This window comes from Somniosus microcephalus, chromosome 7, assembly GCF_052327205.1.
Source record: "Somniosus microcephalus isolate GS21.2 chromosome 7, FLI_Smic_1.0, whole genome shotgun sequence".
Classification (NCBI taxonomy): domain Eukaryota; kingdom Metazoa; phylum Chordata; class Chondrichthyes; order Squaliformes; family Somniosidae; genus Somniosus; species Somniosus microcephalus.
Window position 1 is genome coordinate 67,968,544 of NC_140993.1, and position 24,554 is coordinate 67,993,097.

Here is a 24,554-nt window from a genome sequence, read left to right on the forward strand (position 1 = left end):
AGCCTCGGCTCCGGCTATCTGGCAAAGGGCGATGGATCAGGTCCTGCAAGGGATTCCAGGGACCGAGTGTTATTTGGACGAAATCTTGGTCACGGGCGAAAATGACGGTGATCACCTCGCTAACTTGGAGAAGGTGCTCGCCAGATTAAAGGAATATGGGCTACGAGCTAATCGCCACAAGTGCGAGTTTTTCCAGAAACAGATCTCGTATTGCGGCCACGTCATCGATGAAGAGGGGTTACATAAGTCCCCTGACAAGATTGAGGCAGTAGTCAAGGCTCCAGCACCGGAAAATGTGTCACAACTGAGGTCGTTCGTCGGGCTGGTAAACTATTACCACAAGTTCTTACCAAATTTGTCTACGGTACTACACCCGCTGAACACCCTACTGCAAACAGGGGTACCATGGAAGTGGGATGACGAACGTAGACGAGCTTTCCAGAAGTGTAAAGAATTGATCACATCAAAAGAGGTGTTGGCCCATTTCAACCCAGCACTACCAATTCGTTTGGCATGTGATGCATCACCCTACGGCATTGGAGCGGTGCTGTCGCACAAATTCCCAGACGGGTTGGCGAGGCCAGTGGCCTTTGCGTCTCGGTCACTAACCTCAGCCGAGCGCAACTATGCCCAGATTGACAGGGAGGCCCTCAGCCTAGTATGGGGAGTAAAAAAATTCAACCATTATCTGCATGGGCAGAAGTTCACCTTGCTGACTGACCGCCAACCACTTGTCTCCATCTTTAATCCTAAGAAGGGCATGCCAGTAATGACTGCACAGCGGTTACAAAGATGGTCCCTGTTTCTAGGGGCGAATCAATATGAAATAGAATATAAAGGCACGAAACAGCATGGGAACGCTGATGGGCTATCGCGCCTGCCACTGCCTACGGTGGAGGAAGCACCAGCAGTGGACCCTATCGAGATATTTTATTCGTCGATAATTGAACGATTGCCAGTAACAAACGCGGATATAGAGAAGGAGACCCGCAATGATCCGACGCTGTCACGGGTATATGAATTGACGGTGAGGGGATGGCCAACACATGGCGACTCACTGTTGCCAGCATTCTCATCCAGAAGAGATCAGCTGCCAGTATGCCAGGGGACAGTGATGTGTGGATCCAGAGTGGTGATTCCACCCAAGTTAAGGGAGAGAGTGCTAAAGGAGCTACATGAAGGTCATCTGGGGGGAGTGAAAATGAAAAGCCTTGCTAGGGCTTATGTGTGGTGGCCGGGAATCGATCAACAAATCGAAGACCTAACTAAGAGCTGCTTAGGATGCCAGAAGGTCCAAAATGCACCACCACATGCCCCTCTACACCCATGGGAGTGGCCCTCCTCTCCATGGCAACGGGTGCACATTGATTTCGCTGGTCCATTCATGGACTCAATGTTCTTAATAGCAGTGGATGCTCATTCAAAGTGACCTGAGGTGATAAAGATGTCTTCAACCACTACAGAGAAAATGATTGCAATCCTACGGACCATATTTGCCAGAAGCGGGTTGCCAGAGCAGATCTGCTCTGATAATGGACCACAGTTTGTGTCCGACGAGTTCCAAAAATTCATGAAAAGGAATGGGGTAAGGCATTACACATCCGCCCCGTATCATCCAGCCACCAATGGATTGGCTGAGAGGTTCGTACAAACCTGTAAGAAGGCGATAAAGGCCATGTGCGACGAGGAAATTCCACTACAGCATAAGATGGACAATTTCTTATTAGCCTACCGAAACGCGACACATGCAGTTACCAACCAGACCCCGGCCATAATGTTCTTTAACCGAAGGTTGAGATCTCGTCTGGACTTGCTCAGACCAAATGTGCGAAGAAATGTTGAGGACAAACAATTCCAGCACATCAACGAGAAGCCGACAAGGAGCTTCAATGTAGGGCAACCAGTCTTGGCCCGTGACTATCGAACAGAGAAGTGGCAACCCGGAACGATATGTACAAGGCAGGGGCCATTAATGTACACAGTGGATGTCGGGGAGAACATTGTGAGACGCCACGTCGATCAGATCTTAGCGTCACAGGAAGGCGTCAACCCCATGTCTCGAGTACCTGGGGATGAACCCGACATACCGGTAGCATCTACTTCAGACCCAGTAGCAGTGGAACCCGATGAACTACCCGATGAAAAGGGGTCAGAATCGCCTCTGCACCAAGAACAAAAACCTCCGGAAAGGCGCTATCCCGAAAGGAAGCCGCCCCAAAGACTGAATCTATAAATGGACTTTTTGTTATTGAATGTACATGTAAAAATGTAATTGTTATTTGAATATTGAGGTATTATTAATCTAAAAAGGGAGGAATTGCAGTGTATGTGCTTTAAGTCAGAACTACTTTTTACAGCTCCTGTATACTGTAGTACTGGCAGTAACCACACCGGTATATAAGCTGTGCGCATGCCTCTGTACTCTAGTCTAGAGATGACCCTCCTCCAGTAAAGACCTGTTGTTTGTTTATGTACAGCATCCGTGTAATTCTTTATCCACTGAATCACGGATCTAACAGCATTGACTGGAGGAGCAGGCTCGAGGGGCCGAATGGCCTACTCCTGCTCCTATCTTCTATGTTTCTATGAACTCTTCCCATTTCAGGCACGCAGTGTCAGCATGAAGCACTCCTAGGCCAAGAAGAGTACAGCAAAGCTCCTGCTGTGCTTTATATCAGACCTAAGAAGAATGTCTCCTACTGTACCAAGCTGCATTTTTTCCTATTTCTCACACCAGCTGCTCTGTGGCGTAGCTGGCTGAGAGTGTCAATCAGTCCTGAATTATGTGCACTTTTGTGCTGTAGCCCCACATCCATTCGGAACTTGAATGGGACTGCCCAACTCACATTGCACCTTTATAGCCAACAGAAGTAAGAAAGAAAGAACTTGCATTTATATAGCATCTTTCATGACCTCAGGATCTCCCAAAGTGCTTTACAGTCAATGAAGTATGTTTTGAAGTGGAGTCACTGTTGTAATGTAGGAAATGCGGCAGCCAATTTGCACACAGCAAGCTCCCACAAACAGCAATGATTCAATGACCAGATATTTTGTTTTGGTGATGTTGGTTGAGGGATAAATATTAGCCAGAACACCAGGGAGAACTCATGGGACCTGAGAGATGGGGCCTCAGTTTAACGTCTCATATGAAAGATGGCACCTCCGACAGTTAAAACAATGATAGGTTTAGAAAGGGTGAATAGAAAAAGAATACTTCCTCTGGTTGGGGAGTCAGTGACAGAGGGTTGTCTATTTATAATTGTCACTAAGAAAGTGAGGAAAGTGTTAAGAAAAATGTCTTTACTCAGAAGGATTTTGGAGCATGTAATGCTTTACTGCCTTCATTTGATTTGGACTGCCTTCACCTCGCATTAACGGGGTGGTAACCACTGTAAAACGGGGTAGGTTGTCTTACTGCCCCGATAACACCAGTGATGCGGCCGGCTCCATTTTGAAAGAGGTCTACCACCAGGTGCCCAAAGCCCCTGTCTGTTTCAGACAACAGGCCCCTTTTATTGGCAGCGTGTATTTGCAACACCAAAGTTCTGATTGGTCGCCTTGGATGACAAGACCAGATTTCTGATTGATCCCTTGAAGGACAAGACACACCCAACAGTTTGTCTTGAATGTGTAGTTTGATCCTGCCTGCCTGAGTAATCAAGATTTTTGCAATGTGTAATTTGATCCATTCATTGTGACCGCCAGGCTCCAGACAGAGCTCACAGTACTAACACTACTGCTTTCAGAGAACAGACAGGGCTCACCCTCCAGAGTTAGGACAGTCTCCACCCCCACAACAAGTTCCTGACCTTCTCCCACCCCCCGCGCCCCTCCCCACCCTACCCTGAGCTGGGCCTACAGCCTGTGAATGGGCACCAGGCTCCGTGCTGGGCCTACATGTAATATAGGCACAAGCACAGTTGGAATGATGGGTGCGCATGTGGGGGCAGGATGGTCTGTAAGCTCCGCCCCCCATGTGGTGAGCATGCACAGAATGACTCAAATTTGTTTGTGCAAATGATCACCCTGGTTTTTGTATTGAATAGCCGGCAAGTCGGCTGCGCAGGTTCCCTGGAGTGTTGCGCGGCCGCTTACAGGGAACATCGCACAGAATACACTATCATTTTTTAAAATAAATTTATTTACTGCCTATCCCTAGTTGCCCTTGGGAGGGTGGTAGTAAGTTGCCTTCTTGAACCGCCGTGGTCTGGGAGGAGGTTGGAGAGGGAGAACGTGCCGCAGCTGTAGTGAGGGTGGGGAGGAAGAATGTGATCCAGGCCTAACAGAGGACGGGAGAATGTGATCTATCTTCCCATCTGGATCACGTTCTTGCTCTCATTCTCCCCTCCTTTAGACCTGGATCATGTTCTTCCCCCGTCCCCACTGTTCTCACCGTGCTCCCTCCCCCAACAAGCTCCTGACCTTCTTTCCCCGAGTTCATGGCCTTCCCTCTGAGATCCTGACCTTCTCTCCCCCCTCCCAGTTCCTGACCTTACCTCCTCCTGAACTCCTGACCATCTCTCTCTGAGGTCCTGACCTTTTCTACCCTCAACCCCTGAGTTCTTGACCTTCTCCCCTCTCGAACCCTTCTCCTCTTCCCCCTTCAATCCCCTCTCCTCTCCCACTTCGATCCCTTCTCCTCTCTGCCTTGATCACTTCTCCTGTCCCCCTTCGATCCTCTCTCCTCTCCGATCCCCTCTCCTCTCCCACTTCGATCCCCTCTCCTCTCCGCCTTGATCCCTTCTCCTCTCCCCCTTTGATCCCCTCTCCTCTCTCACTTCGATCCCCTCTCCTCTCCGCCTCGATCCCCTCTCTCACCCTTCTGTCCCTTATCCTCCTCCCCTCGATCACCTCTCCTCTCACTCCTTCGATCCAGTCTCCTCTCCTTCCCTCCCTTTGATCCCCTCTCCATCACTGCTCCCCCCCCCGCCGGCCCATCTGATCCCTGACCTTCTCTGCATGAAGCCGAGGAAAGTGTTCTCTTAGGTAGCCGGTTGCGGTTCAGGCCGCAGCCGCCACACCGTTTAGTACTGTGCATGCGCAATCGCTTCACGTGCGCATGCATGGTACCAAACAGGCGCACATGCGCACTAAAAAGTGGTGCAAATAATCACTCCGCCTTTTAATATGGAAATCGGTGTCCTATGACATAAATAGGACTCTAATTGGCATGTTAGGTTGGAACTGGTCAGAGCTTGTGCAATGCACATTCCTAGCAGTTCCACAGGTGATGGAACCATAGAGGTCGCTAAAGGAAAGTGCCCTTCCCATGGCAACTTACCTTGCTGGCAGCCATCTTGGCCCAACTTGAGGCCTCAATCAGCTCACCTACCAAATCTTCGCTGCTGGATTAGCTGGCCGACCAGCATCCTCCGCCGGTTGGTCACCCAAAAGTCAAAATCAACTCCAGAGAGGCAGAGAGAACATAAGAAATAGGAGCAGGAATAAGCCACTTGGCCCCTTGAGCCTGCTCCACCATCTCTTAAGAGAAAATTGGATGAATATTAAAAGAAGAGAAAGATACAGGGCTGTTGGAAAATGGGGCAATAGGACGAGTTTTGGTTTGATCCGGCCAAGAGCTGGTACAGACAAGGTGGGTCGAATGGCCTCTCTCTGTGCTGTAAACCTCTAAGGATTATGGTTTAATAGATTGTTCTAATCTGACCTAGTATCTTTACCTTTTGCAGAAAGAGCACAATCATGGGAATTGTTCCTGCCCGTGCTGTCTCCAGTTCAAACAAGGTCTGCGGCGTTCGAATGAATAGCTTTGTCTTTCCATAGGCAACGTCCTGCTGGAAGCCATGTTGGTCTATGATCACACGGGCGGCCTCCAGGTCCGTTGACATGAGGTGATTGGGCCAAGTGTACTCACAAATCATCTTATACCTGAAATACATTTTTAAATGATATTATAGTGTGATCAATTAATTAACTTACCTGTAACAACATACATTTATAAATAACAAGGAGTATCATCACCACATAGACTGCAGCAGTTCAAGAAGAAGGCCCATCACCACCTTCTCAAGGGCAACTAGGGCTGGGCAATAAATGCCAGCATTGCCCACATGTCAAGACTGAATTTTAAAAAAGCATGCGAATTGGAAATAAAAACAGAAATTGCTGAAAGTAATCACCAAAAGAACAAAAGAAGAGGTTAGGAGAAATATTTTTAGGCAGTGGGTTGTTAGGACATGGAATGTCTGACCAGAAAAACTGAGGGACGCAGAATCCAGGATTTTAAAGGGAAGCGGATAAAAGAAAATATTTAAAGGTTATGGAGAGAGGGTAGGGGAATGGAACTGAGTGGAGAGTTCCTTCAGAAAGCTGATACAGACACAATGGGCTGAATGGCCTCCTTCTGTGCTGTTAAATTCTACGATTTTATGAAATAGACAGCGGTTTAGTCAGCAGCAGTAAAAAGGAAAGACAGGATAATGATGATTCTGGTGTGTACGCTGCACCAGAATAAAGGCTGAAAAGGAAGATGAAAATCATTTTATTAAGATTGTAAAAAATAAAGTGGAAAAATGAGGAAGGGGAGAGAATCGACAGAGACTCCAATCACAGGCAGGGAGTTAAGGGGTTGAATGATCTGTAATCTGCTTATTAGAAGACAATTAGATGATATGAAAGATTGTCAGTGAGACAAGGGAAATACAGAAAAAAGGAAAAATAGTCAAAAGGGTGAAACAACAGAAAGGTGAGAAAGAGCCAGAGGGGAGATGAGGAGAATTTATTTTACAGAAGCTAATTATTATGATCTGAAATTCACTGCCTGAAAGGGTCATGGAAGCAGTTTCAATAGTAGCTTTCAAAAGGGAATTGGATCTGTACTTGAAAGGAAAGAATTGCAGGGTAAGGGATAGAGCAGGGAATTGGGACTAATTGGATAGCTCTTTCAAAGAGCCGACACAGGCATGATGAGCTGAATGGTCTCCTTCTGTGCTGTATGATACTATGCTTCTATGAAATGGGGGATTGGGAGGTGGAAAAACCCTGCAAGTGCAGCACAGAAAATGCTGGGACAACAGAGTGGGGTTGATTTTCCTGTTGCCCCTGTGCCTGGGCAGTACTCGAAAATAGCAGCCGGAAGGATTCCACTGCTGACCCCTATCCTGTGGACCCTGGAAGGACAAAGATCTTTGCTGCCTTCCTCTCTCCGATCATAGCATCGGATGATCCTTCTTGATAAGGGGGAGGGAATCAGGGCCTCTTTGGGGTCAAGGCTGGTCCAGGATGATGTGGCTGGTGATGAAGGCCTGGGTTCCTTCTGTAGCTGACTCAGTAACCCTGTACCTTGAGCTAGGCAGGATCCTATTACTGATTGACCAAGCAGCCCCATTCACTAATGGAACATGGAGGGGTAGCTCTGTCATTGCTTGTTCTCTCTCGACTCCAGATAACTTTAGGGAAGTGTCTATGGATGTTGTCTATGTGGACCTTCAGAAGGCATTTGATAAGGTTCCATACAAGAGTTTATTAGCATAAATGAGAACACACAGAATTGGTGTTAACCTTGTGATATGGGTTGGTAATTTGTTGGGAGGTAGGAGACTGTAAGTAGGGATAAAGGGTTTGTTCTCTGATTGATGGGTTGTAACCAATGGAACTGTACAGGGGCCTCAGCTTTTCATCATATATATTAATAACTTGGATGAAGAAATTTGAATTGTATACCCACGTTTGCAGATGACACTAAGTTAGGAGGCACAGTAAGTTCTGTAGATGGCAGCAGGATGTTCCAAAGAGACATAGACAGACAGACTAAGTGAGTGGGCAAAACTATGGCAGATGGAGTTCAATGTGGAGAAGTGTGAGGTCCTGCACTTTGGATCTGAGAAAGGCAAATCGGGTAGGGTGACTGATCCTAACTGGACAAGCAGAAGGAAGACGCTCTGATATGCTTCACAGTTGTAGATATCAACTCCACCAGTACCTCTCCACACTTAAGAATATAGGAAGATTAGGACCAGAAGTAGGCCATTCAGCGCCTCGAGCCTGCTCGGCCATTCAATTAGATCATGGTTGATCTGTACCTCAACTCCATTTACCCATCTTTGCTCCATATCCCTTGATAACCTTACTGAATAAAAATCTCTCTCTCTCAGTCTTGAAAGCTGTAATTGACCGTGCATTCAGAGCCCATTGGGTGAGCAAGTTCCAGATTTCTACTACACTTTGTGTGAAAAAGTATTTCCTGATTTTGCTCCTGAAAGGCCTGGTTCTAATTTTAAGATTGTGTCGCTTGTTCTGGATTTCCCCCCACCAGAGGAAATAGTTTCTCCTCGGGGGGTCCCTAAGTCTCGGCTCTGCCAACCTCCACCTAAGCTCTGTGTACAGAAAGGCATCCCTGTGGACATCAAGTGTGCCCTCCATATTGGAGAAACAGAAATACTACAGGTGGGGGTAGATTCCTCAATTGCTTGATTTAGAAGGATCCTAGACTTGGTATATCAGACTGACCCAACAACTAACTATAAGAAGGTGAAACAAAGGGATGATGGGTATTTGCCGTACACCAGAGTCTGGCAAAGATTGCAGAATGAGGGTGGAACAAGGCTGTGGAGGGATTTGGAAGACGGGGACTTTGAGGTCAAACATGTTGCAGGACAGGAAGGGAAGAGGTGATCAAGCATGGGGATGATGGGTATAAGGGACTTCGTGTGGCATGTATACAAAGTGGAGTCTGTTTAACTGAATAGGAATGAAATTGGATAGTTCCGGCCTACTGGCGCAAACTGGGTGCAGGGAATGATCTCTGGCAGATGGGTAGGTCCAAGGTACGATCAAAATTGTGTCTTGGACCTCATTTAAATTAGACAAACGAGCTGTAAACGAGCTGCAAAGTTTACTACATTACAACAGTACATAAATGGTTTGGCATGTCCTGAGGTTGTGAAAGGAACTATAGAAATGTAAGTTCTTTTTTAAGGATATCAAAAAGACGTAGGCTTGCTGGGTATAATAATCTTTACCTACAGATTCCTAAGGAGTTTTCTTCACTGTTCCTTTAACTGGCATCACAGCCCAAAGATAGATTTACCACACTACTGAGGAATAGAACTAGAATGGCAACAGAAACTATAGATTCAGTCTCATTCCCTTTAAATGAGAGCCCAGCATTCCACTGCTGTGCCTGTAAACACTTTGACATACCAGAACTAGAATTACCTCAACAGGAAGCGTTCGTACGGCTGCCGGTAGGCGAAGCCGGCTCGCCGCACACGCACGTTTTCCAACAGTCCCAAATATTCCACCTGGTGTCTGCAGCGTTCATAGTCAAAGAGCACCGGAGATTTCTGGTCATTGGGCTTGATGCATCGTACGTAGTAGGGCTCCTGAAAAGGGGCAAGAGGGTGTACCAGACTATTAGAATATATGAGCACTGCAAAGATTGGTACTTACAGGTACTACCAACATAAAGAGAGGCACACACCTAATTCACGTACATCATTGCAATGGTCCAAACCCCTTCCCATTCACTCCCACTGTATAGAATCTCAATAAATCAAGCCATTCCCATTGTATAAAATTTGAATAGACCAAACACTTTCCCATTCACTCCCACTGTATAGAATCCAAATGGATCAAACCCTTCCCTGTTCACTCCCATTGTATGTAATTCTAATAATGGATCAAACTGATTCCCATTGAGTCCATTATATAGAATCCTAGTTGACCACAACAAAACACCTTTCAACTTCCAGACCATGTAACATGGGAAGTGAACAAACAACCAGAAATGAAAGATTGCTTTCTTGCTCCATGTAGTATTATTAATGAGTCACAAAGTTGAGAAGTGTGATTAGCCTAGATGCTTTCATGCATTCATCACTTCATTGTAGTAATAGACTTCCTCTCACCTTACTTCCTGTACAATGGTGCACACCAGACTTTTTATTTTAAAACATATTTCTACAGCCTTTGCAGCCCCAGCATATGAAAATAAAACATAAGAGAACATGGAACAAGACAAGAGAAGGCCATTTGACCCACTAGTCAACTCCTTCCACGGTCCATGTACCATCTAACCTATTATGCACTCTACCCACCCATTTAATCTTCTTCCACAGCTCTGTACAATCTAACCTATCATCGACTCTACCCACCCATTTAATCTTCTTCCACAGCTCTGTACAATCTAACCTACCATCGACTCCACCCACCCATTTTATCTTCTCCCACAACCCTGTACAATCTACCCTATCATTGACCCTACCCACCCATTTAATCTCTTCCCATAGACACTGTACAATCTACACTCGTTGACCAACCTATTGAATTTTTTGAAGAGGTAACAGAGAGAGTAGACAATGGTAATGTAGTAGATGTAATTTATCTAGATTTTCAAAAGGCCTTCGATAAGGTACCACATAATAGACTGATGAACAATGTCAGAGAATGCAGAGTCAGGGGACAAGTAACAGAATGGATAGCTAGCTGGCTTCAAGATAGAAAGCAGAGAGTAGGGGTAAAGGGTAGCTATTCACAGTGGCAGAAGGTGGGTAGTGGTGTTCCACAAGGATCAGTGCTGGGACCACTGTTGTTCACAATTTACATTAATAATTTAGACTTTGAAATCAAAAACACAATTTCTAAATTTGCAGATGACACCAAATTGTAGGGGACAGTCAATACTGAGGAGGACTGCAACAAATTACAGGAGGACATCAATAAACTTACAGAATGGGCAAATAATTGGCAAATGAAGTTCGACACTGATAAATGTGAGGTACTACATTTTGGTAGGAAGAATAAGGAGGTCACTTATTACTTGGAGGGTGCGAGTCTAGGTGGGGTAGAGGAACAAAGGAGTACAAATACACAAATCACTAAAAGTTGTGACAGGTTAGCAAGGCCATAAAAAAGCAAACCAAGCACTAGGGTTTAATTCTAGAGGGATACAATTGAAAAGTAGGGAAGTTATGCTAAACTTGTATCGAACCTTGCTTAGACCACACTTAGAGTACTGCGTACAGTTCTGGTCGCCATATTATTAAAAAGATATAGAGGCACTGGAGAGGGTGCAGAGTAGATTTACAAGGATGATGCCAGAAATGCGAGGGTATACATATCAGGAAAGGATGAACAGGCTGGGTCTCTTTTCTCTTGAAAAAAGGCTGAGGGGTGACCTAATAGAGGTCTTTATTATTATGAAAGGTTTTGATAGAGTGGATACAGAGAGAATGTTTCCACTTGTGGGGAAGAACATAACCAGAGGCCATCAATATAAGATCATCACCAAGAAATCCAATAGGGAATTCAGAAGAAACGTCTTTGCCCAAAGAGTGGTGAGAATGTGGAACTCGCTACCACAGGGAGTGGTTGAGGCGAATAGTATAGATGCATTTAAGGGGAGGCTAGACAAGCATATGAGGGAGAAGAGAATAGAGGGTTATGCTGAGAGATTTAGATGAGGAAAGACGGGAGGAGGCTCGAGTGGAGCATAAACGCCGGCATGGACTGGTTGGGCCGAATGGCCTGTTTCTGTGCCGTATATCCTATGTACCCTCTCATGGACCCTACCCACCCATTTATTCTCCTCCCACAGACACTGTACAATCTACCCTATCATGGACCCTGCCCCACCCATTTAATCACTTCCTATACACTCTACCCTATCATAGACTACACCCTACTCATTTAAACTCTTGAAGGAAAGTTGTGGATAGATACTCCCTGAATCTCAAAGGTAATCAAGCAAAACTCTGGAATATTCATTGCTTTTCTACCATGTCCTGCTGCCCTCTGCAGACATTGGCCCCAGTAGCAGAGGACCATTGCATTCTGTGTAGCGGCTCAAGACCACAGTGTAAACCGAAGCCTCCAAGCTCCAGTCCAATGTCAAAGAAAATATTTGTTCAACTCCTTTTTAAAGGTGTAATTGACTCCGCAACAATTTACTGGGTATCCCCTAAAGTGTATCTGAGTCACCCATCCTGACTGCTGTGAACTGAATTCTCCATTCTGCCCACTCATAGGAATTACTAAATGAAAAAGGTTCTCCTTCTACCATCCTGGTAGCTGCACGATAGAATGATAATGGAGCTATTGACAATTCATAACTAAAGAACTTGCATTTTTATAGCGCCTTTCACAACCCCAGGACATCCCAAAAGGCTTTACAGTCAATGAAGTACTTTTGAAATGTAGTCACTGTTGTAATGTAGGGAAACTTGGCAGCCAATTTGCTCACAGTAAGCTTCACTTACTTCACCTTGCTTGATCTTCAAGCACATGGACCTTCCAGCAGGTGGTCACCGGATGACAATACAATGAAACTCTCACTAGCTTTTCCCTTTCTTGGCCTTAAGGCTAATTATAGCGCCTCAAGCATGAACAAGGAATCAAAGCTCGTACCTTCTGCCCTCTGGCATCTGCCCATGGAGCCATCGAGGGAGCTGGTCCTGCATCTAATGGGTGCAGCCCCTGATTCACAAGCAATTGATTCCAAGATTAATGAAAGAGTTAATTGATCCAGGAGCTGCCAGCCCTGGCATCTTTCACTTTGAGAACTAGATTGAACAATTAAGCACAGCCTATTATATGGCCGAGAACCATCGCTGTAAGCATCGACGGCTCACCTTAACTTACATACTGAGTAAATGGTACACTATCTTTCTGCACGACATCCCATGTAACAACACCAGTCAAGGCCATTCCAAGGTGCTCGGATTAGCTTCCTGGAATGTATCTCACCTGGCAGTATTGGCAGGAAGGGATTACTGTCCTGGATTCAACTCAGATGGGAACTGTCTAATTAAACCTGATGGCTCAGAAACATGACAACTGTTCCAGGAAGGACATCAAAAAACAGATAGTGGAATCATTTGTCTTATTCCAACTTGGTACAACAGGGTGACTGCCAAAGAGATAGGAGCAGCAGACCAAAGCCTAACTCAATAGCTCCGGAACTATTTGGGGCTGTTTTTGTTAGAATAGAGGAGATTACAAGGTGATTTGATAGAAGTGTTTAAGATTATGAAAGGATGGGACATGGTAGATAGAAATAAACATTTTCTTGTGATTAAGGGGTCTAGAAACACGGGGATAATAGATATAAGATTAAATGTAGGAGATTTAGGAGTGAGAACCAGATGTGTGAATGGGCTGTGTCCGTGTGTGAATGAGTTGTGTCCGTGTGTGAATGAGTTGTGTCCGTGTGTGAATGAGTTGTGTCCGTGTGTGAATGAGTTGTGTCCGTGTGTGAATGAGTTGTGTCCGTGTGTGAATGAGTTGTGTCCGTGTGTGAATGAGTTGTGTCCGTGTGTGAATGAGTTGTGTCCGTGTGTGAATGAGTTGTGTCCGTGTGTGAATGAGTTGTGTCCGTGTGTGAATGAGTTGTGTCCGTGTGTGAATGAGTTGTGTCCGTGTGTGAATGAGTTGTGTCCGTGTGTGAATGAGTTGTGTCCGTGTGTGAATGAGTTGTGTCCGTGTGTGAATGAGTTGTGTCCGTGTGTGAATGAGTTGTGTCCGTGTGTGAATGAGTTGTGTCCGTGTGTGAATGAGTTGTGTCCGTGTGTGAATGAGTTGTGTCCGTGTGTGAATGAGTTGTGTCCGTGTGTGAATGAGTTGTGTCCGTGTGTGAATGAGTTGTGTCCGTGTGTGAATGAGTTGTGTCCGTGTGTGAATGAGTTGTGTCCGTGTGTGAATGAGTTGTGTCCGCGTGTGAATGAGTTGTGTCCGCGTGTGAATGAGTTGTGTCCGCGTGTGAATGAGTTGTGTCCGCGTGTGAATGAGTTGTGTCCGCGTGTGAATGAGTTGTGTCCGCGTGTGAATGAGTTGTGTCCGCGTGTGAATGAGTTGTGTCCGCGTGTGAATGAGTTGTGTCCGCGTGTGAATGAGTTGTGTCCGCGTGTGAATGAGTTGTGTCCGCGTGTGAATGAGTTGTGTCCGCGTGTGAATGAGTTGTGTCCGCGTGTGAATGAGTTGTGTCCGCGTGTGAATGAGTTGTGTCCGTGTGTGAATGAGTTGTGTGTGAATGAGTTGTGTCCGTGTGTGAATGAGTTGTGTCCGTGTGTGAATGAGTTGTGTGTGAATGAGTTGTGTCCGTGTGTGAATGAGTTGTGTCCGTGTGTGAATGAGTTGTGTGTGGGTGAGATGAGTGAATGAGTTGTGTGAGTGAAACGTGTGTATTGTTCTGCACATATGTGTGAATGAGTTGTGACTGACTGAGGTGTGTATGAGCTGTGTTTGTATGTGACTGGGTTGTGTGTGGATGGTGATGACTGCCAGTGACCTGTCCCCCCACCGAGCACACATGAAAAACCGCCCCCTCCTGGGGTTCAGTAACAGGCCGACAGCCCAGGTAGAACTATGCCCCAACCTGGAACTGCAGCATAGGGGAGGGGAGGGGAGGGAAGGAGGCAAATAATGAAGGAATTGAGGTCTGATCATTGGAGAGGATTTGCAGTGCACTGTAGCTGTAATGTGTGAACAGTACAGTGGGCTGTGTGACTCAGGCAGACTCCCTTTACCTTGCATTCCAAGTTAACAACTAGAGCAATCATGGAACTCCTGAAGAGGGTTGCAGCAGTTTGAGGTCGTTTCGTGACTTCTGTGATACTCAGTTTCCCTTCCGGCCACATGTCTTTCAACACGGGGTTAACACTGGGAACAGAAAAAGTAACGCATTTCAGTCAGTTATGTTTCAGATTTTTCGCTCATCAAGGCCGGATATTTTAGTACGAGGAGTGTGGGGTTTCCTCCTTTCTCATCCAGTGCTGGATCAGGAATTTCCAGGTCAGCTAAAGCACGGGTTAGATACAGAGTACAGCTCCCGCTACTCTTCCCAACCCAGTAATATCACTTAAGATGCAGGTAAGAGCCCCCCTACCTGTATCGGAGTAGTATTTCCATTTCTCCTGCTGCAAATGTTGTAACCTCTATAAACAAAATTAACAATTTTGGGATTGAAGTCTGAGAATTTGCCAGGAATATTTCATACTCTCAGTGCCCTCTATCGGATACTTCAAGTATAACATCTTGAGTAAAAACAGGCCTCTCAGCTGAAATCTATTTTATCAACACTTGTGTTTGATTTTTTTTAAATATAACAGTATGGTTGTGTGTGGATGGTGATGACCTGTCCATGCCCCATAACTATAACTTCTATAACCGATGTAAATTTGTAAAATTAGGTTCTTTTGAGATCTACACTCTGTGGAATAAAATTTTTAACAGTGTTGCATCCTTCAGGGAGCGAGATGGTGGGGTTTATATTGGTGGCGAGGTGGTCTAGTGATGGAACAAAATTACCCTCTGTGGCAGACTGTGTAATGTGATGCCTGAACCAGGCCGGGCTGCAGCACTCCAAGGCTCTGTTGATCATTGATTGACCAACCAGGCTCATCCATGGAACAGGGAGGGGTGGCGATGCCACGTGAAGCTGAGATTCTTCTTCTTCAGCTCCCTATTGCAACCCAAGGCCCTAATGGGTAGGATGGTCCCAGCATGTCCATGGAAATTACAACAGGGAAACAGGCCATGGCCCAACCAGACCGTGTTGGTGTTTACCCTCCACGCAAGCAAATAGTTCTAATCACATTTATCTGCTCTCATATCCCTTCAACAGTTTCTGCCTCAACCACTAATCCTGGAAGTGAATTCCACAGCCTCACAACTCGCTGTGTGGAAAAAGTATCACCTGCCCTCTGTTCTAAAGCTCTTACATTTAATCTTCATATCTATGGCCCCTCATTCTTGACCCCTCAACTACTGGAAACAGTCTGCTTCTATCTACCCAGTCTCATTCTTCCATCATTTCTATCATATCAACCCATAATCTGTATTGTTCTCATTAAAAAATGCTTATTTTTAAAATCTTTCTTCATATTTGTATTTCCTCATACCAGGCAGCATCTTAGTGAATCTGTGTTGTACCCTCTCTAAAGTCTCAATATCCTTCCTATAGCGTGGAGCCCAATAATGCACACAGCTCTCTAACGGAGGTTTTACTAAGGTTTTATAGAGGCTCATTATTACCTCTTGGCTTTTAGCTCTTGTGATAAAACATAGAATTTCATTAGCTTTCTTTTGTCTTATCAACCTGAGCTGCCTTTAATGTCTTGTGAACCTGTACTTCTAAATTTCTCTGTTCTTTCACTGCATTGAGCCTGCTTACATTCAGAGTTGTTTTTTAACTGCTGTTTTTTAACCAAAATGTATCACCTCAAAATTACTGATATTGAATTCCATCAGTCACCTTTTATCCCATTCCCCCATCTTATCAGTATCTCTTTGAATTTCTGTTGGTCGTCTAAAGAATTAACCATACTTCCTATTTTGGTACCATCTGCAAATTTCGACACCGCTCCCTCTAGACCTATAGCCAAAATCATTGATATACACGGTGGACAGAGGTGGTCCCAGGACTGATCCCTGTGGAAAACCATTACCCGCTTCCAACTAATCTGAAAGACTGCCATTTACTCCAACTCTGTTTTCTCCTTTCTAACCATTTTTAATCCAATTTGCTATCCTACCCCTAATTCCATACTCTTTAATCTTCTCCAATAGTCTCCCATGTAATATCTTAGTGTAATATCTTATCAAAGGCTTTCCTAAAGTCCATGTACACTACATCCACTGCATTTTCCCCATCTATAACATCTGCTACCTCCTCAAACAATTCTATAGGTTTCTTGAGCACAAACATCCATTTTCAAATCTGTTGTAATTTCATCCTTAATTAAAGACTCTAAGATTTTCCCTAACACAGATATTAAGCTAACTGGTCTGTAATTACCCGGATTAGCCCTTTTAAAACATGGATATTGCCTTGGCCACTCTCCAGTCCTCCAGCACACATTCATACTTAGGGAAATATAATTTTTGGTCGTCGCAATTTTCTCCCTTACCTCCCTTGGGATCCTAGGTTGTATCCCATCATGTGCTGGCACTTTGTCTTCCTTTAACGTAACAATTTAATCTAAAATTTCACTTTTATCCATCATAATCTTACTCATCTCACTCTCAACAACTTCAGGATTCACCTCCTCTCCGATTGGAATTTTTTTCCTCATGCTCTCTCTTAGGTTTCCTTATTATGCTCTTATTTTCTAATATTCTCCTTTAGTTTTTTCATCATTATTATTCTTGTAGTCCTTATAGGCCCTCTTCTTCAATTTTAATTGGCTTCTAGGATCTTTACTTACCTATGGCCACCTGAAACTATTACTAGTTTCATTTTTTAATGATATATTTTATTATGTACCTTTGCAATCTCTTTTTCAAAAACATCCCAAATGAAACAGCTGAAAGTATTTTGCAAACAATGAATTACTTTGAAGTGCAGTGACTATAGTTATGGAGATAAGCATGCAGCTGCTTTGAACACAACAAGATACCACAAAACACAAGTCCAATGAATCTGTTTTTGGCAAGAGTAAATTGTTCATGTTTACGCTCTGTACACTGTAGATGTACAGGAGCTGACACTGAGACACACACAAGCTGCATATTACCCGACGGGGGTGAATCATTCCCTTTTACCCACTATGTACTGAACATTTACGGGACCTGACACACAAGCCATATCGTACCAGATGGAAGTGAATCATTCCCTTTTACTCACTATATGCTGAACATTTACAGGCGTTGGCACTGAGACACACACGAGCCACACAGTGCCAGACGGAAGTGAATTGTTCACTTTTCCGGCTGTGTTCTGTAGATCATAAATAAAAGCTAAAGAGACGCTGCAGTGATCAGGACACTGAGCTCCTAGTACTGTCCTCACCTGTTGTACATCAGGCGTTTGAAGTCCTGATAGAGTGTGTCCTTGTTCTTATCGATGAAGCCTTCCACCGAGTACCTGAACCCAAGCATAAAACACAGCTTTAGTTCCCTGTCCCTATTTTCTCCTCTCCGATCGACACTGACAGCTGCCGGGTACAGATCCACCAGCACCAGCCGTCTCCTTCCCCCAACACCTTACCCAAGTGGCTACTCTTTTAGTGTAATCCCAGACAGTGAGCGGTAGCTTGCTTTTTGCCTATGAAGGGCATTGCAGCTGAGCCTGGCTATTCACACGTATATAAAGGGGAAACAATCTGGTAATCTGAAGCAGTAAAACAGAACGTATCCTCAGAAATTCAGTTTCAAAAATCTGTAAATACAAAGCTGGTATCAGTGAAAGTGACCATTGTCATAAAAACCCATCTGGTTCACTAATGTCCTTTAGGGAAGGAAATCTGCCATCCTTACCCGGTCTGGCCTATATGTGACTCCAGTCCTACACCAATGTAGTTGATTCTTAACTGCCCTCTGAAGTGGCCTAGCAAGTCACTTGGTTGTATCAAATACCTTCCTCATCTTCTAAGGGCAACTAGGGATGGGCAATAGGAAGGGGAGATGGAAAGAGGGAGAGATGGGCAGAGGGGGAAGAGGGACACACAAAGCCAGGGACGATGTTAGGACCATGCAACATGTGCAATTGGACAAGGCCACGAGCTAGTCAAAGCAAATGCCATCCCCATACAGAGAAGGGGAGGTGAATAGATGGAGAAAGGAGGGGTAAGCACAGAGAGAGAGGGAAGGAGACAGAGAGGAAGAGAGTGATAGGATAGAAAACAACTGAATTTATGGGCACAAACTATCAGCATTTTCTCAGTGTTTCATTGAAGGAGTTGTTGAATGCATCCTATTATGTCAAATAAAAGTGATTCATCTCCTCGACTGAAACGATGAATTTTTAACAAAATAGTCTGGGGATCAAAAGGAAAACAATCTGACAGCCAACAGCAGGGACTGAACGCCCCTATGTGAAGTATTTTAACATTTTGTTTTGAGTATTCAACAAAAGCTGGAAATTTCAGTTGAGGTGTTGTTGGAGGTTGAAGCACAGACAGCCATTATCTGCTAACTAGCAGATCTCCCCTGGCATTGCTCCTGGTAAGTTGGAAGATTTGCAACGACCAGGGCGTTACACCATGTGACATGCAATCTAGTATTCTGCTGTTGAGGTGGAGCTGCATGTTACTAACCTGTCCCTTTTAATGGAAATATCCAGAGGCCAATTGGAAGCTAATTGCTGTCTCTGCAGGACAATTGTCTGCAGACTGGCAGTTGATTAGAAATCCCCAGCTCCTTCCCTTGGAAAGAGGCCAGGTTATCATGATCAGAAGAAACAAGTAGGAATGATTGGCTTTCTTTCTCTATTTTTTCTATATATTTTTCAAAGATGCTTCTTGTTGATTGGTCAGTTCTCTCTGTTGAGTTTTGATTTGCTGTTGTTTAATGAATATGACATTTGAACCAATCAGATGCAAAGTGTGACACAGGCTTTCGATGTGTGACACTTTTCAACAGAGTTTCAACAGAGAAAGACATTGGGGCCAAAATTCCCATCGTTAGTGGCTCCGGTGGGAGGCGCTAACGGGGCGCAAATGGCTTTTCACCCCCCGAAGCACTAACCGCGCCTCCTGCAAAATTCTGCGGGAGGTTAGCGGTGGCGCTACCGGGTATCGCCCCGATCTGCTGCGCCCAGAGATCATGATGTCATCTCCGGGCGCAGTGCCCCAGTAGAAAAACTCCCCCGCGCGCCCCGCAGCAGCGGCGGGTGATGTTACCGACTGCTGCAGGGGTCGCGGACAATGAGGCCAGCCACTCACGGGGCACCAATTAAAGGCGTGGTGGCCAGCTGGCCGGCATTAAAAAAATCGGCGATTTAAAAAAATACATTTCTGAGCTCCAGACGCTGGCTGAGTGCCGTGATCGGTCAGCCCAGCACGCCCACACCCCCGTGCTCCAGCAGATACCAAAAAAAACGCAGAGCTTGCAGCGGGGAGCTCTTCCCATTTAATTGAGGGAAGAGCCCCTGCAACGCGACAGCTGCTGACGAAAAAAGACCAAGGTCTCCATCTAGTTTGTTTTCTACCATCCTGGTAGTTGCATGATACAATGATAATGGAGTCTACAACAGACCCAAATATCATGAGGAAAACCACCAGTAGAGGAGAGCTTTGGGAACCATAGGTCCAAAATCACCTGTTCCTCCCAAGCATGCTACACTTTATGGCATCTCTGAGAAATGTCCCAAAGTGTTTCACATAGAATAATTTACTTTCAAATACTGGGGTGAGGAAGACACGATGCAATTCTTGGGACAGAAACATAGAAACATAGAAGATAGGAGCAGGAGTAGGCCATTCGGCCCCTCGAGCCTGCTCCGCCATTCAATGCGATCATGGCTGATCATCCAAATTCAGTACCCGGTCCCTGCTTTCTCTCCATACCCCTTGATCCCTTTAGCCTTAAGAAATATATCCAACTCCTTCTTGAATATATTTAATGAATTGGCCTCCACTGCCTTCTGTGGTAGAGAATTCCACAGGTTCACCACTCTCTGGGTGAAGAAATTTCTCCTCATTTCTGTCCTAAATGGCCTACCCCTTATCCTTAGACTGTGACCCCTGGTTCTGGACTCCCCGACCATCGGGAACATCCTTCCTGCATCTAGTCTGTCCAATCCTGTCAGAATTTTATAAGTTTCAATGAGATCCCCTCTCATTTTTCTAAACTCCAGCGAGTACAAGCCCAATCGACCCAATCTCTCTCATACGTCATTCCTGCCATCCCAGGTATCAGCCTGGTGAATCTTTGCTGAACTCCTTCCATGGCAAGAACATCCTTCCTCAGATAAAGTGACCAAAACTGCACACAATACTCAAGATGTGGTCTCACCAAGGCCCTGTATAACTGCAGCAAGACTTCCTTGTTCCTGTACTCAAACCCTCTCGCTACGAAGGCCAACATACCATTTGCCTTCTTAACCGCCTGCTGCACCTGCATGCTTACCTTCAGCAACTGGTGCACAAGGACACCCAGGTCTCCTTGCACTTCCCCTTCTCCCAATCTATTGTCATTCAAGTGGAGTCCAAGGTGATGCATGGACTGCAGAAGAACCATTTGCACCAACCAGGTCACTTCCTTTAATCCTTTTCTTATGCTCTTACAAAACGTAACATGTATTGAGACAGTGTGAAATGAGAAATGTCCATTGGGCCCACCAGCCTACTTTCTCCAATTCCGGAGATACTTGAGTGAAAGGTTAATTCCCAAAGTGCAGGACACACCCAAGGTTGAAAAGAGTAGGCAGGAGGATAAGGCAGATCAGCAAGTGGTGATTAAAGGGGAAGTGGATCAGTACTTGAAAAGGAAGAATTTAAAAGGATACTGGAAAACGGCAGGGAAATGGGATTTTAGTGTGTCAGCTCTAGCTGAAAAACTAGCACTGACACAAGCGCATTAGGCCAAATAGACTGCTTCTGTGCTGTAATTTCTGTGATTCTTTGATGGCGCATTGTAGAGGGAGCTTTACTCTGTATCTATCCTGTGTTGTACATGGCCTGGGTGTGTTTGATGGAGCAGTGTAGAGGGAGTTTTACTCTGTATCTATCCTGTGCTGTACATGGCCTGGGAGTGTTTGGATTTGACATGAGGTGCAAAAAAGCATTCAGTTTGCCATTAAAGACGTCCTATCCATCTTGCGAGCTACCCCAAAATATTTTTAAAGATAGAAGGAGGGGACTTACGTGACTTGTCCGGCATAATGCTTTATCCTGAAGTGTTTGTTGAACTCCATATTCTTTTCAGTCGGACATAGCTGCAGATAAAACAAACGCATTAAAAGTAAGAAGTTTTATGGGGCTGTCAGATGACTCAGTGGGCAACCCATCACCCAATGTGAGCTGAGCCTTCCATGGGAGGAGGTCTCAGATTATATCGCTGTTCCTTCATCGTCGCTGGGTCAAAGTCCTGGAACTCCCTCCCTAACAGCACTGTGGGACCACTTACACCACACGGACTGCAGCGGTTCAAGAAGAAAGCCAACCACCACCTTCATACAGGGAGGAATGTGAGGGAAAACCTTTTTACGCAGCGAGTGGTGAGGACCTGGAACTCGCTGCCGATGGAAGTGTTGGAAGCGGAGACACTCCATGTTTTCAAGGGGAGACTGGATAGGCACTTGAGGGAAATAAACTTGCAGGGCTACGGGGATAGAGCGGGGGAATGGGACTGACTGGATTGCTCTGCAGAGAGCCGGCACGGACTCGATGGGCCAAATGGCCTCCTTCTGTGCCATTATGACTTTGGGAAGAAGGAATGGGCAATAATGCTGGCCTTGCCAGCGACGCCCTCATCCCGATAATAAAGGAAATCCTGCCAAAACTGGCTGCTTCAGAGAGGGCTGCTGGCGCATTGGAATCGTAACGCAGCAGTAGTCAGAACTCTTCTTTGGGTTGGCGTCAGTGCGTGTGGTTACGCTTCACTCTGCTGTGCTCAGTAGTGTAGCCGATTAATGTGTCAACACCTGGCATGGTGGAGTGGCAAGATGGTATTTTGCACCATCGACCATTGCCCGTGTCGCGAGTTCAAGTCCAAGGGAAAGACACTGAATGGATTCAAGGACACCCTCAAAGCCTCCTTTAAAAGTGCAACATCCCCACTGACACCTGGGATTCCCTGGCCCAAGACTGCACAAAGTGGAGGAGAAGCATCCAGGAAGGCGCCGAACACCTCGAGTCTCTTTGCCAGGAGCAAGCGGAAGCCAAGCGGAAGAAACGCAAGAAGCGCACGTCAACACCACACGGACTGCAGAGCAATCCGGTTGTAGAGCAATCCAGTCAGTCCCATTCCCCCGCTCTATCCCCGTAACCCTGCAAGTTTATTTCCCTCAAGTGCATATCCAGTCTCCCCTTGAAAACATTGAGTGTCTCCGCTTCCACCACTTCCCTTGGCAGCGAGTTCCAGGTCCTCACCACTCGCTGTGTAAAAAAAGTTTTCCGCACTTTCCCCCCCTGTATGAAGGTGGTGGTTGGCTTTCGTCTTGAACCGCTGCAGTCCAAGGGAAAGACATTGAATGGATTACAATTGCTAGTCTTCAGGGAGGCAAAATCAGCAAGCAAGTTAGCCTCCATCGCTACGACATAATTCCAGATGACAACAGGTCTGGTAATAGATTCCCTGCCCATCTTATTAGTCAGGGAGTGGCACATCTCTTCTTCTTAAAGAAGCGAGTTTCTGGCCTCAGGTATGAAACCAGGAGCAGGTAAAGAAAGAAAGAACTTGTATCTATATACTGTAGTGCCTTTTATAACCTCACGACACCCTAACCATTTTACAGCCAATTAAGTACTTTTTGAAGTGTAGACACTGTTGTAATGTAGGAAACGCAGCAGCCAACTTGCGCACAGCAAGCTCCCATAATCAGCAAAGTGATAATAACTAGATCATCTATTTTTGTAGTGATGTTGGTTGAGGGATGAATTTTGGCCAGGACACTGGGGAAATGTCCCTTGCTCTTCAAAGTAGTGCCATGGGATCTTTTACCCGATATGCTGGCATATCAGCTTTGGGATTTCCTGATGTCATGAAAGACACGAAATAAATGCAAGTGCTTTCTTTCTTTCTATTGGTGAAATCAAGCCCGGAGGCGAGAAGACTGAAGATATGGGTTTTGGCAGTGATATGGGTGATGTGTAGTGGGGAGTGAACGGTCTACATACCTATTGGGAGTTTGATACAGCCATATGTTGCTTCTCATTGGTTGGAGGCACCATGGGCTTAAATTGTAATCCCAAGAACATGCAATGCTCATTCCAACAGTGTTTAACGCTGTCAGATTTCAGGTAATTTGCATATTGTTACCGGGCACCCATGTGCCGCTGGTAGGGCAGGGGCAGAGCCCCTTTATGAGAAAACTGATTCCCAACCTTGACTCTTGTCTTTCACGTGGGCTTTTTTGTTGTTGTTGAGTGTTTCAGGCCATTACTACTACTTCATATAACTAATGTAGATGTACAAGCCATTGTACTGGCCTGAGATGCTCCTGTGGGCCCCTTCTGAGTTACTGAGATGCATCTCACAGTAGGAGGAACCAGAGGCAGGAGTAGCTATCCCACCAGTCCTGCCTCCGCTTCTGACTTCAGCCTGCGAGGGGGAGCGACACAATAACTGTGTACTCGACCTCCCCACAGGAAATCCCAGTAATAGGTTTAATGAGGCAGAGACCCAGCATAACCAGGCCCCCCCTCAAGACTCCTCCCGCCTTGATGATTTGGGGCTTGTATGAGTTGCTGCTTGAGAGCTGCACTTGTCCTTGTTATATATTTCCCAACCTCTTGCTGTTCCCAGCTTCTGGTTTTACCCTACCTTTCTGCTGGTGTAGTGGGCGTGTTTGCCCAGCTTGGAGTTCATGGTATCCACCAGTATGGTGTCTGTCACCTTCCCGACGTTCATACAGGCCTCATCCAGGATAGCGATGATTCCTTTGTGTGGCTGTTCGACCAGATCCACAATGATTTGATTGTTGAAGTAGTCAATCTGGGCAATGAAAAGGCAGAAAGGAAGTCAGACATGAACCACTCCGTCTTTGGGACACTTGTGTAATGCCAATCCATGGAGCTAAGTCGGACAAAGTAGAGGGGAGGAAATGCAGTGGATATAGTGCGCATGGACTTTAGGAAAGTCTTTGGGAGATTATTAGAGAAGATTAAGGAGTATGGAATTATGGGGAGGTTAGAAAATTGGATTAGAAATTGGTTAGA

The 24,554-nt window shown here is 45.6% G+C and overlaps 1 protein-coding gene across 1 annotated transcript in view; it reads right to left on the bottom strand.

The window, feature by feature from the left end:
* Positions 1-24,554, bottom strand: part of LOC147114683 (unconventional myosin-Id-like) — a 193,865-nt gene that overhangs the window by 82,546 nt on the left and 86,765 nt on the right. Inside the window, exons 11-16 of the mRNA XM_085992531.1 lie at positions 24,160-24,330; positions 21,540-21,610; positions 17,744-17,818; positions 14,481-14,613; positions 9,175-9,341; positions 5,679-5,886 (exon numbers count right to left, since the gene is read on the bottom strand). Coding sequence (XP_085848657.1) covers positions 5,679-5,886; positions 9,175-9,341; positions 14,481-14,613; positions 17,744-17,818; positions 21,540-21,610; positions 24,160-24,330 — 825 coding nt within the window. The remainder of the gene's footprint in view (positions 1-5,678; positions 5,887-9,174; positions 9,342-14,480; positions 14,614-17,743; positions 17,819-21,539; positions 21,611-24,159; positions 24,331-24,554) is intronic.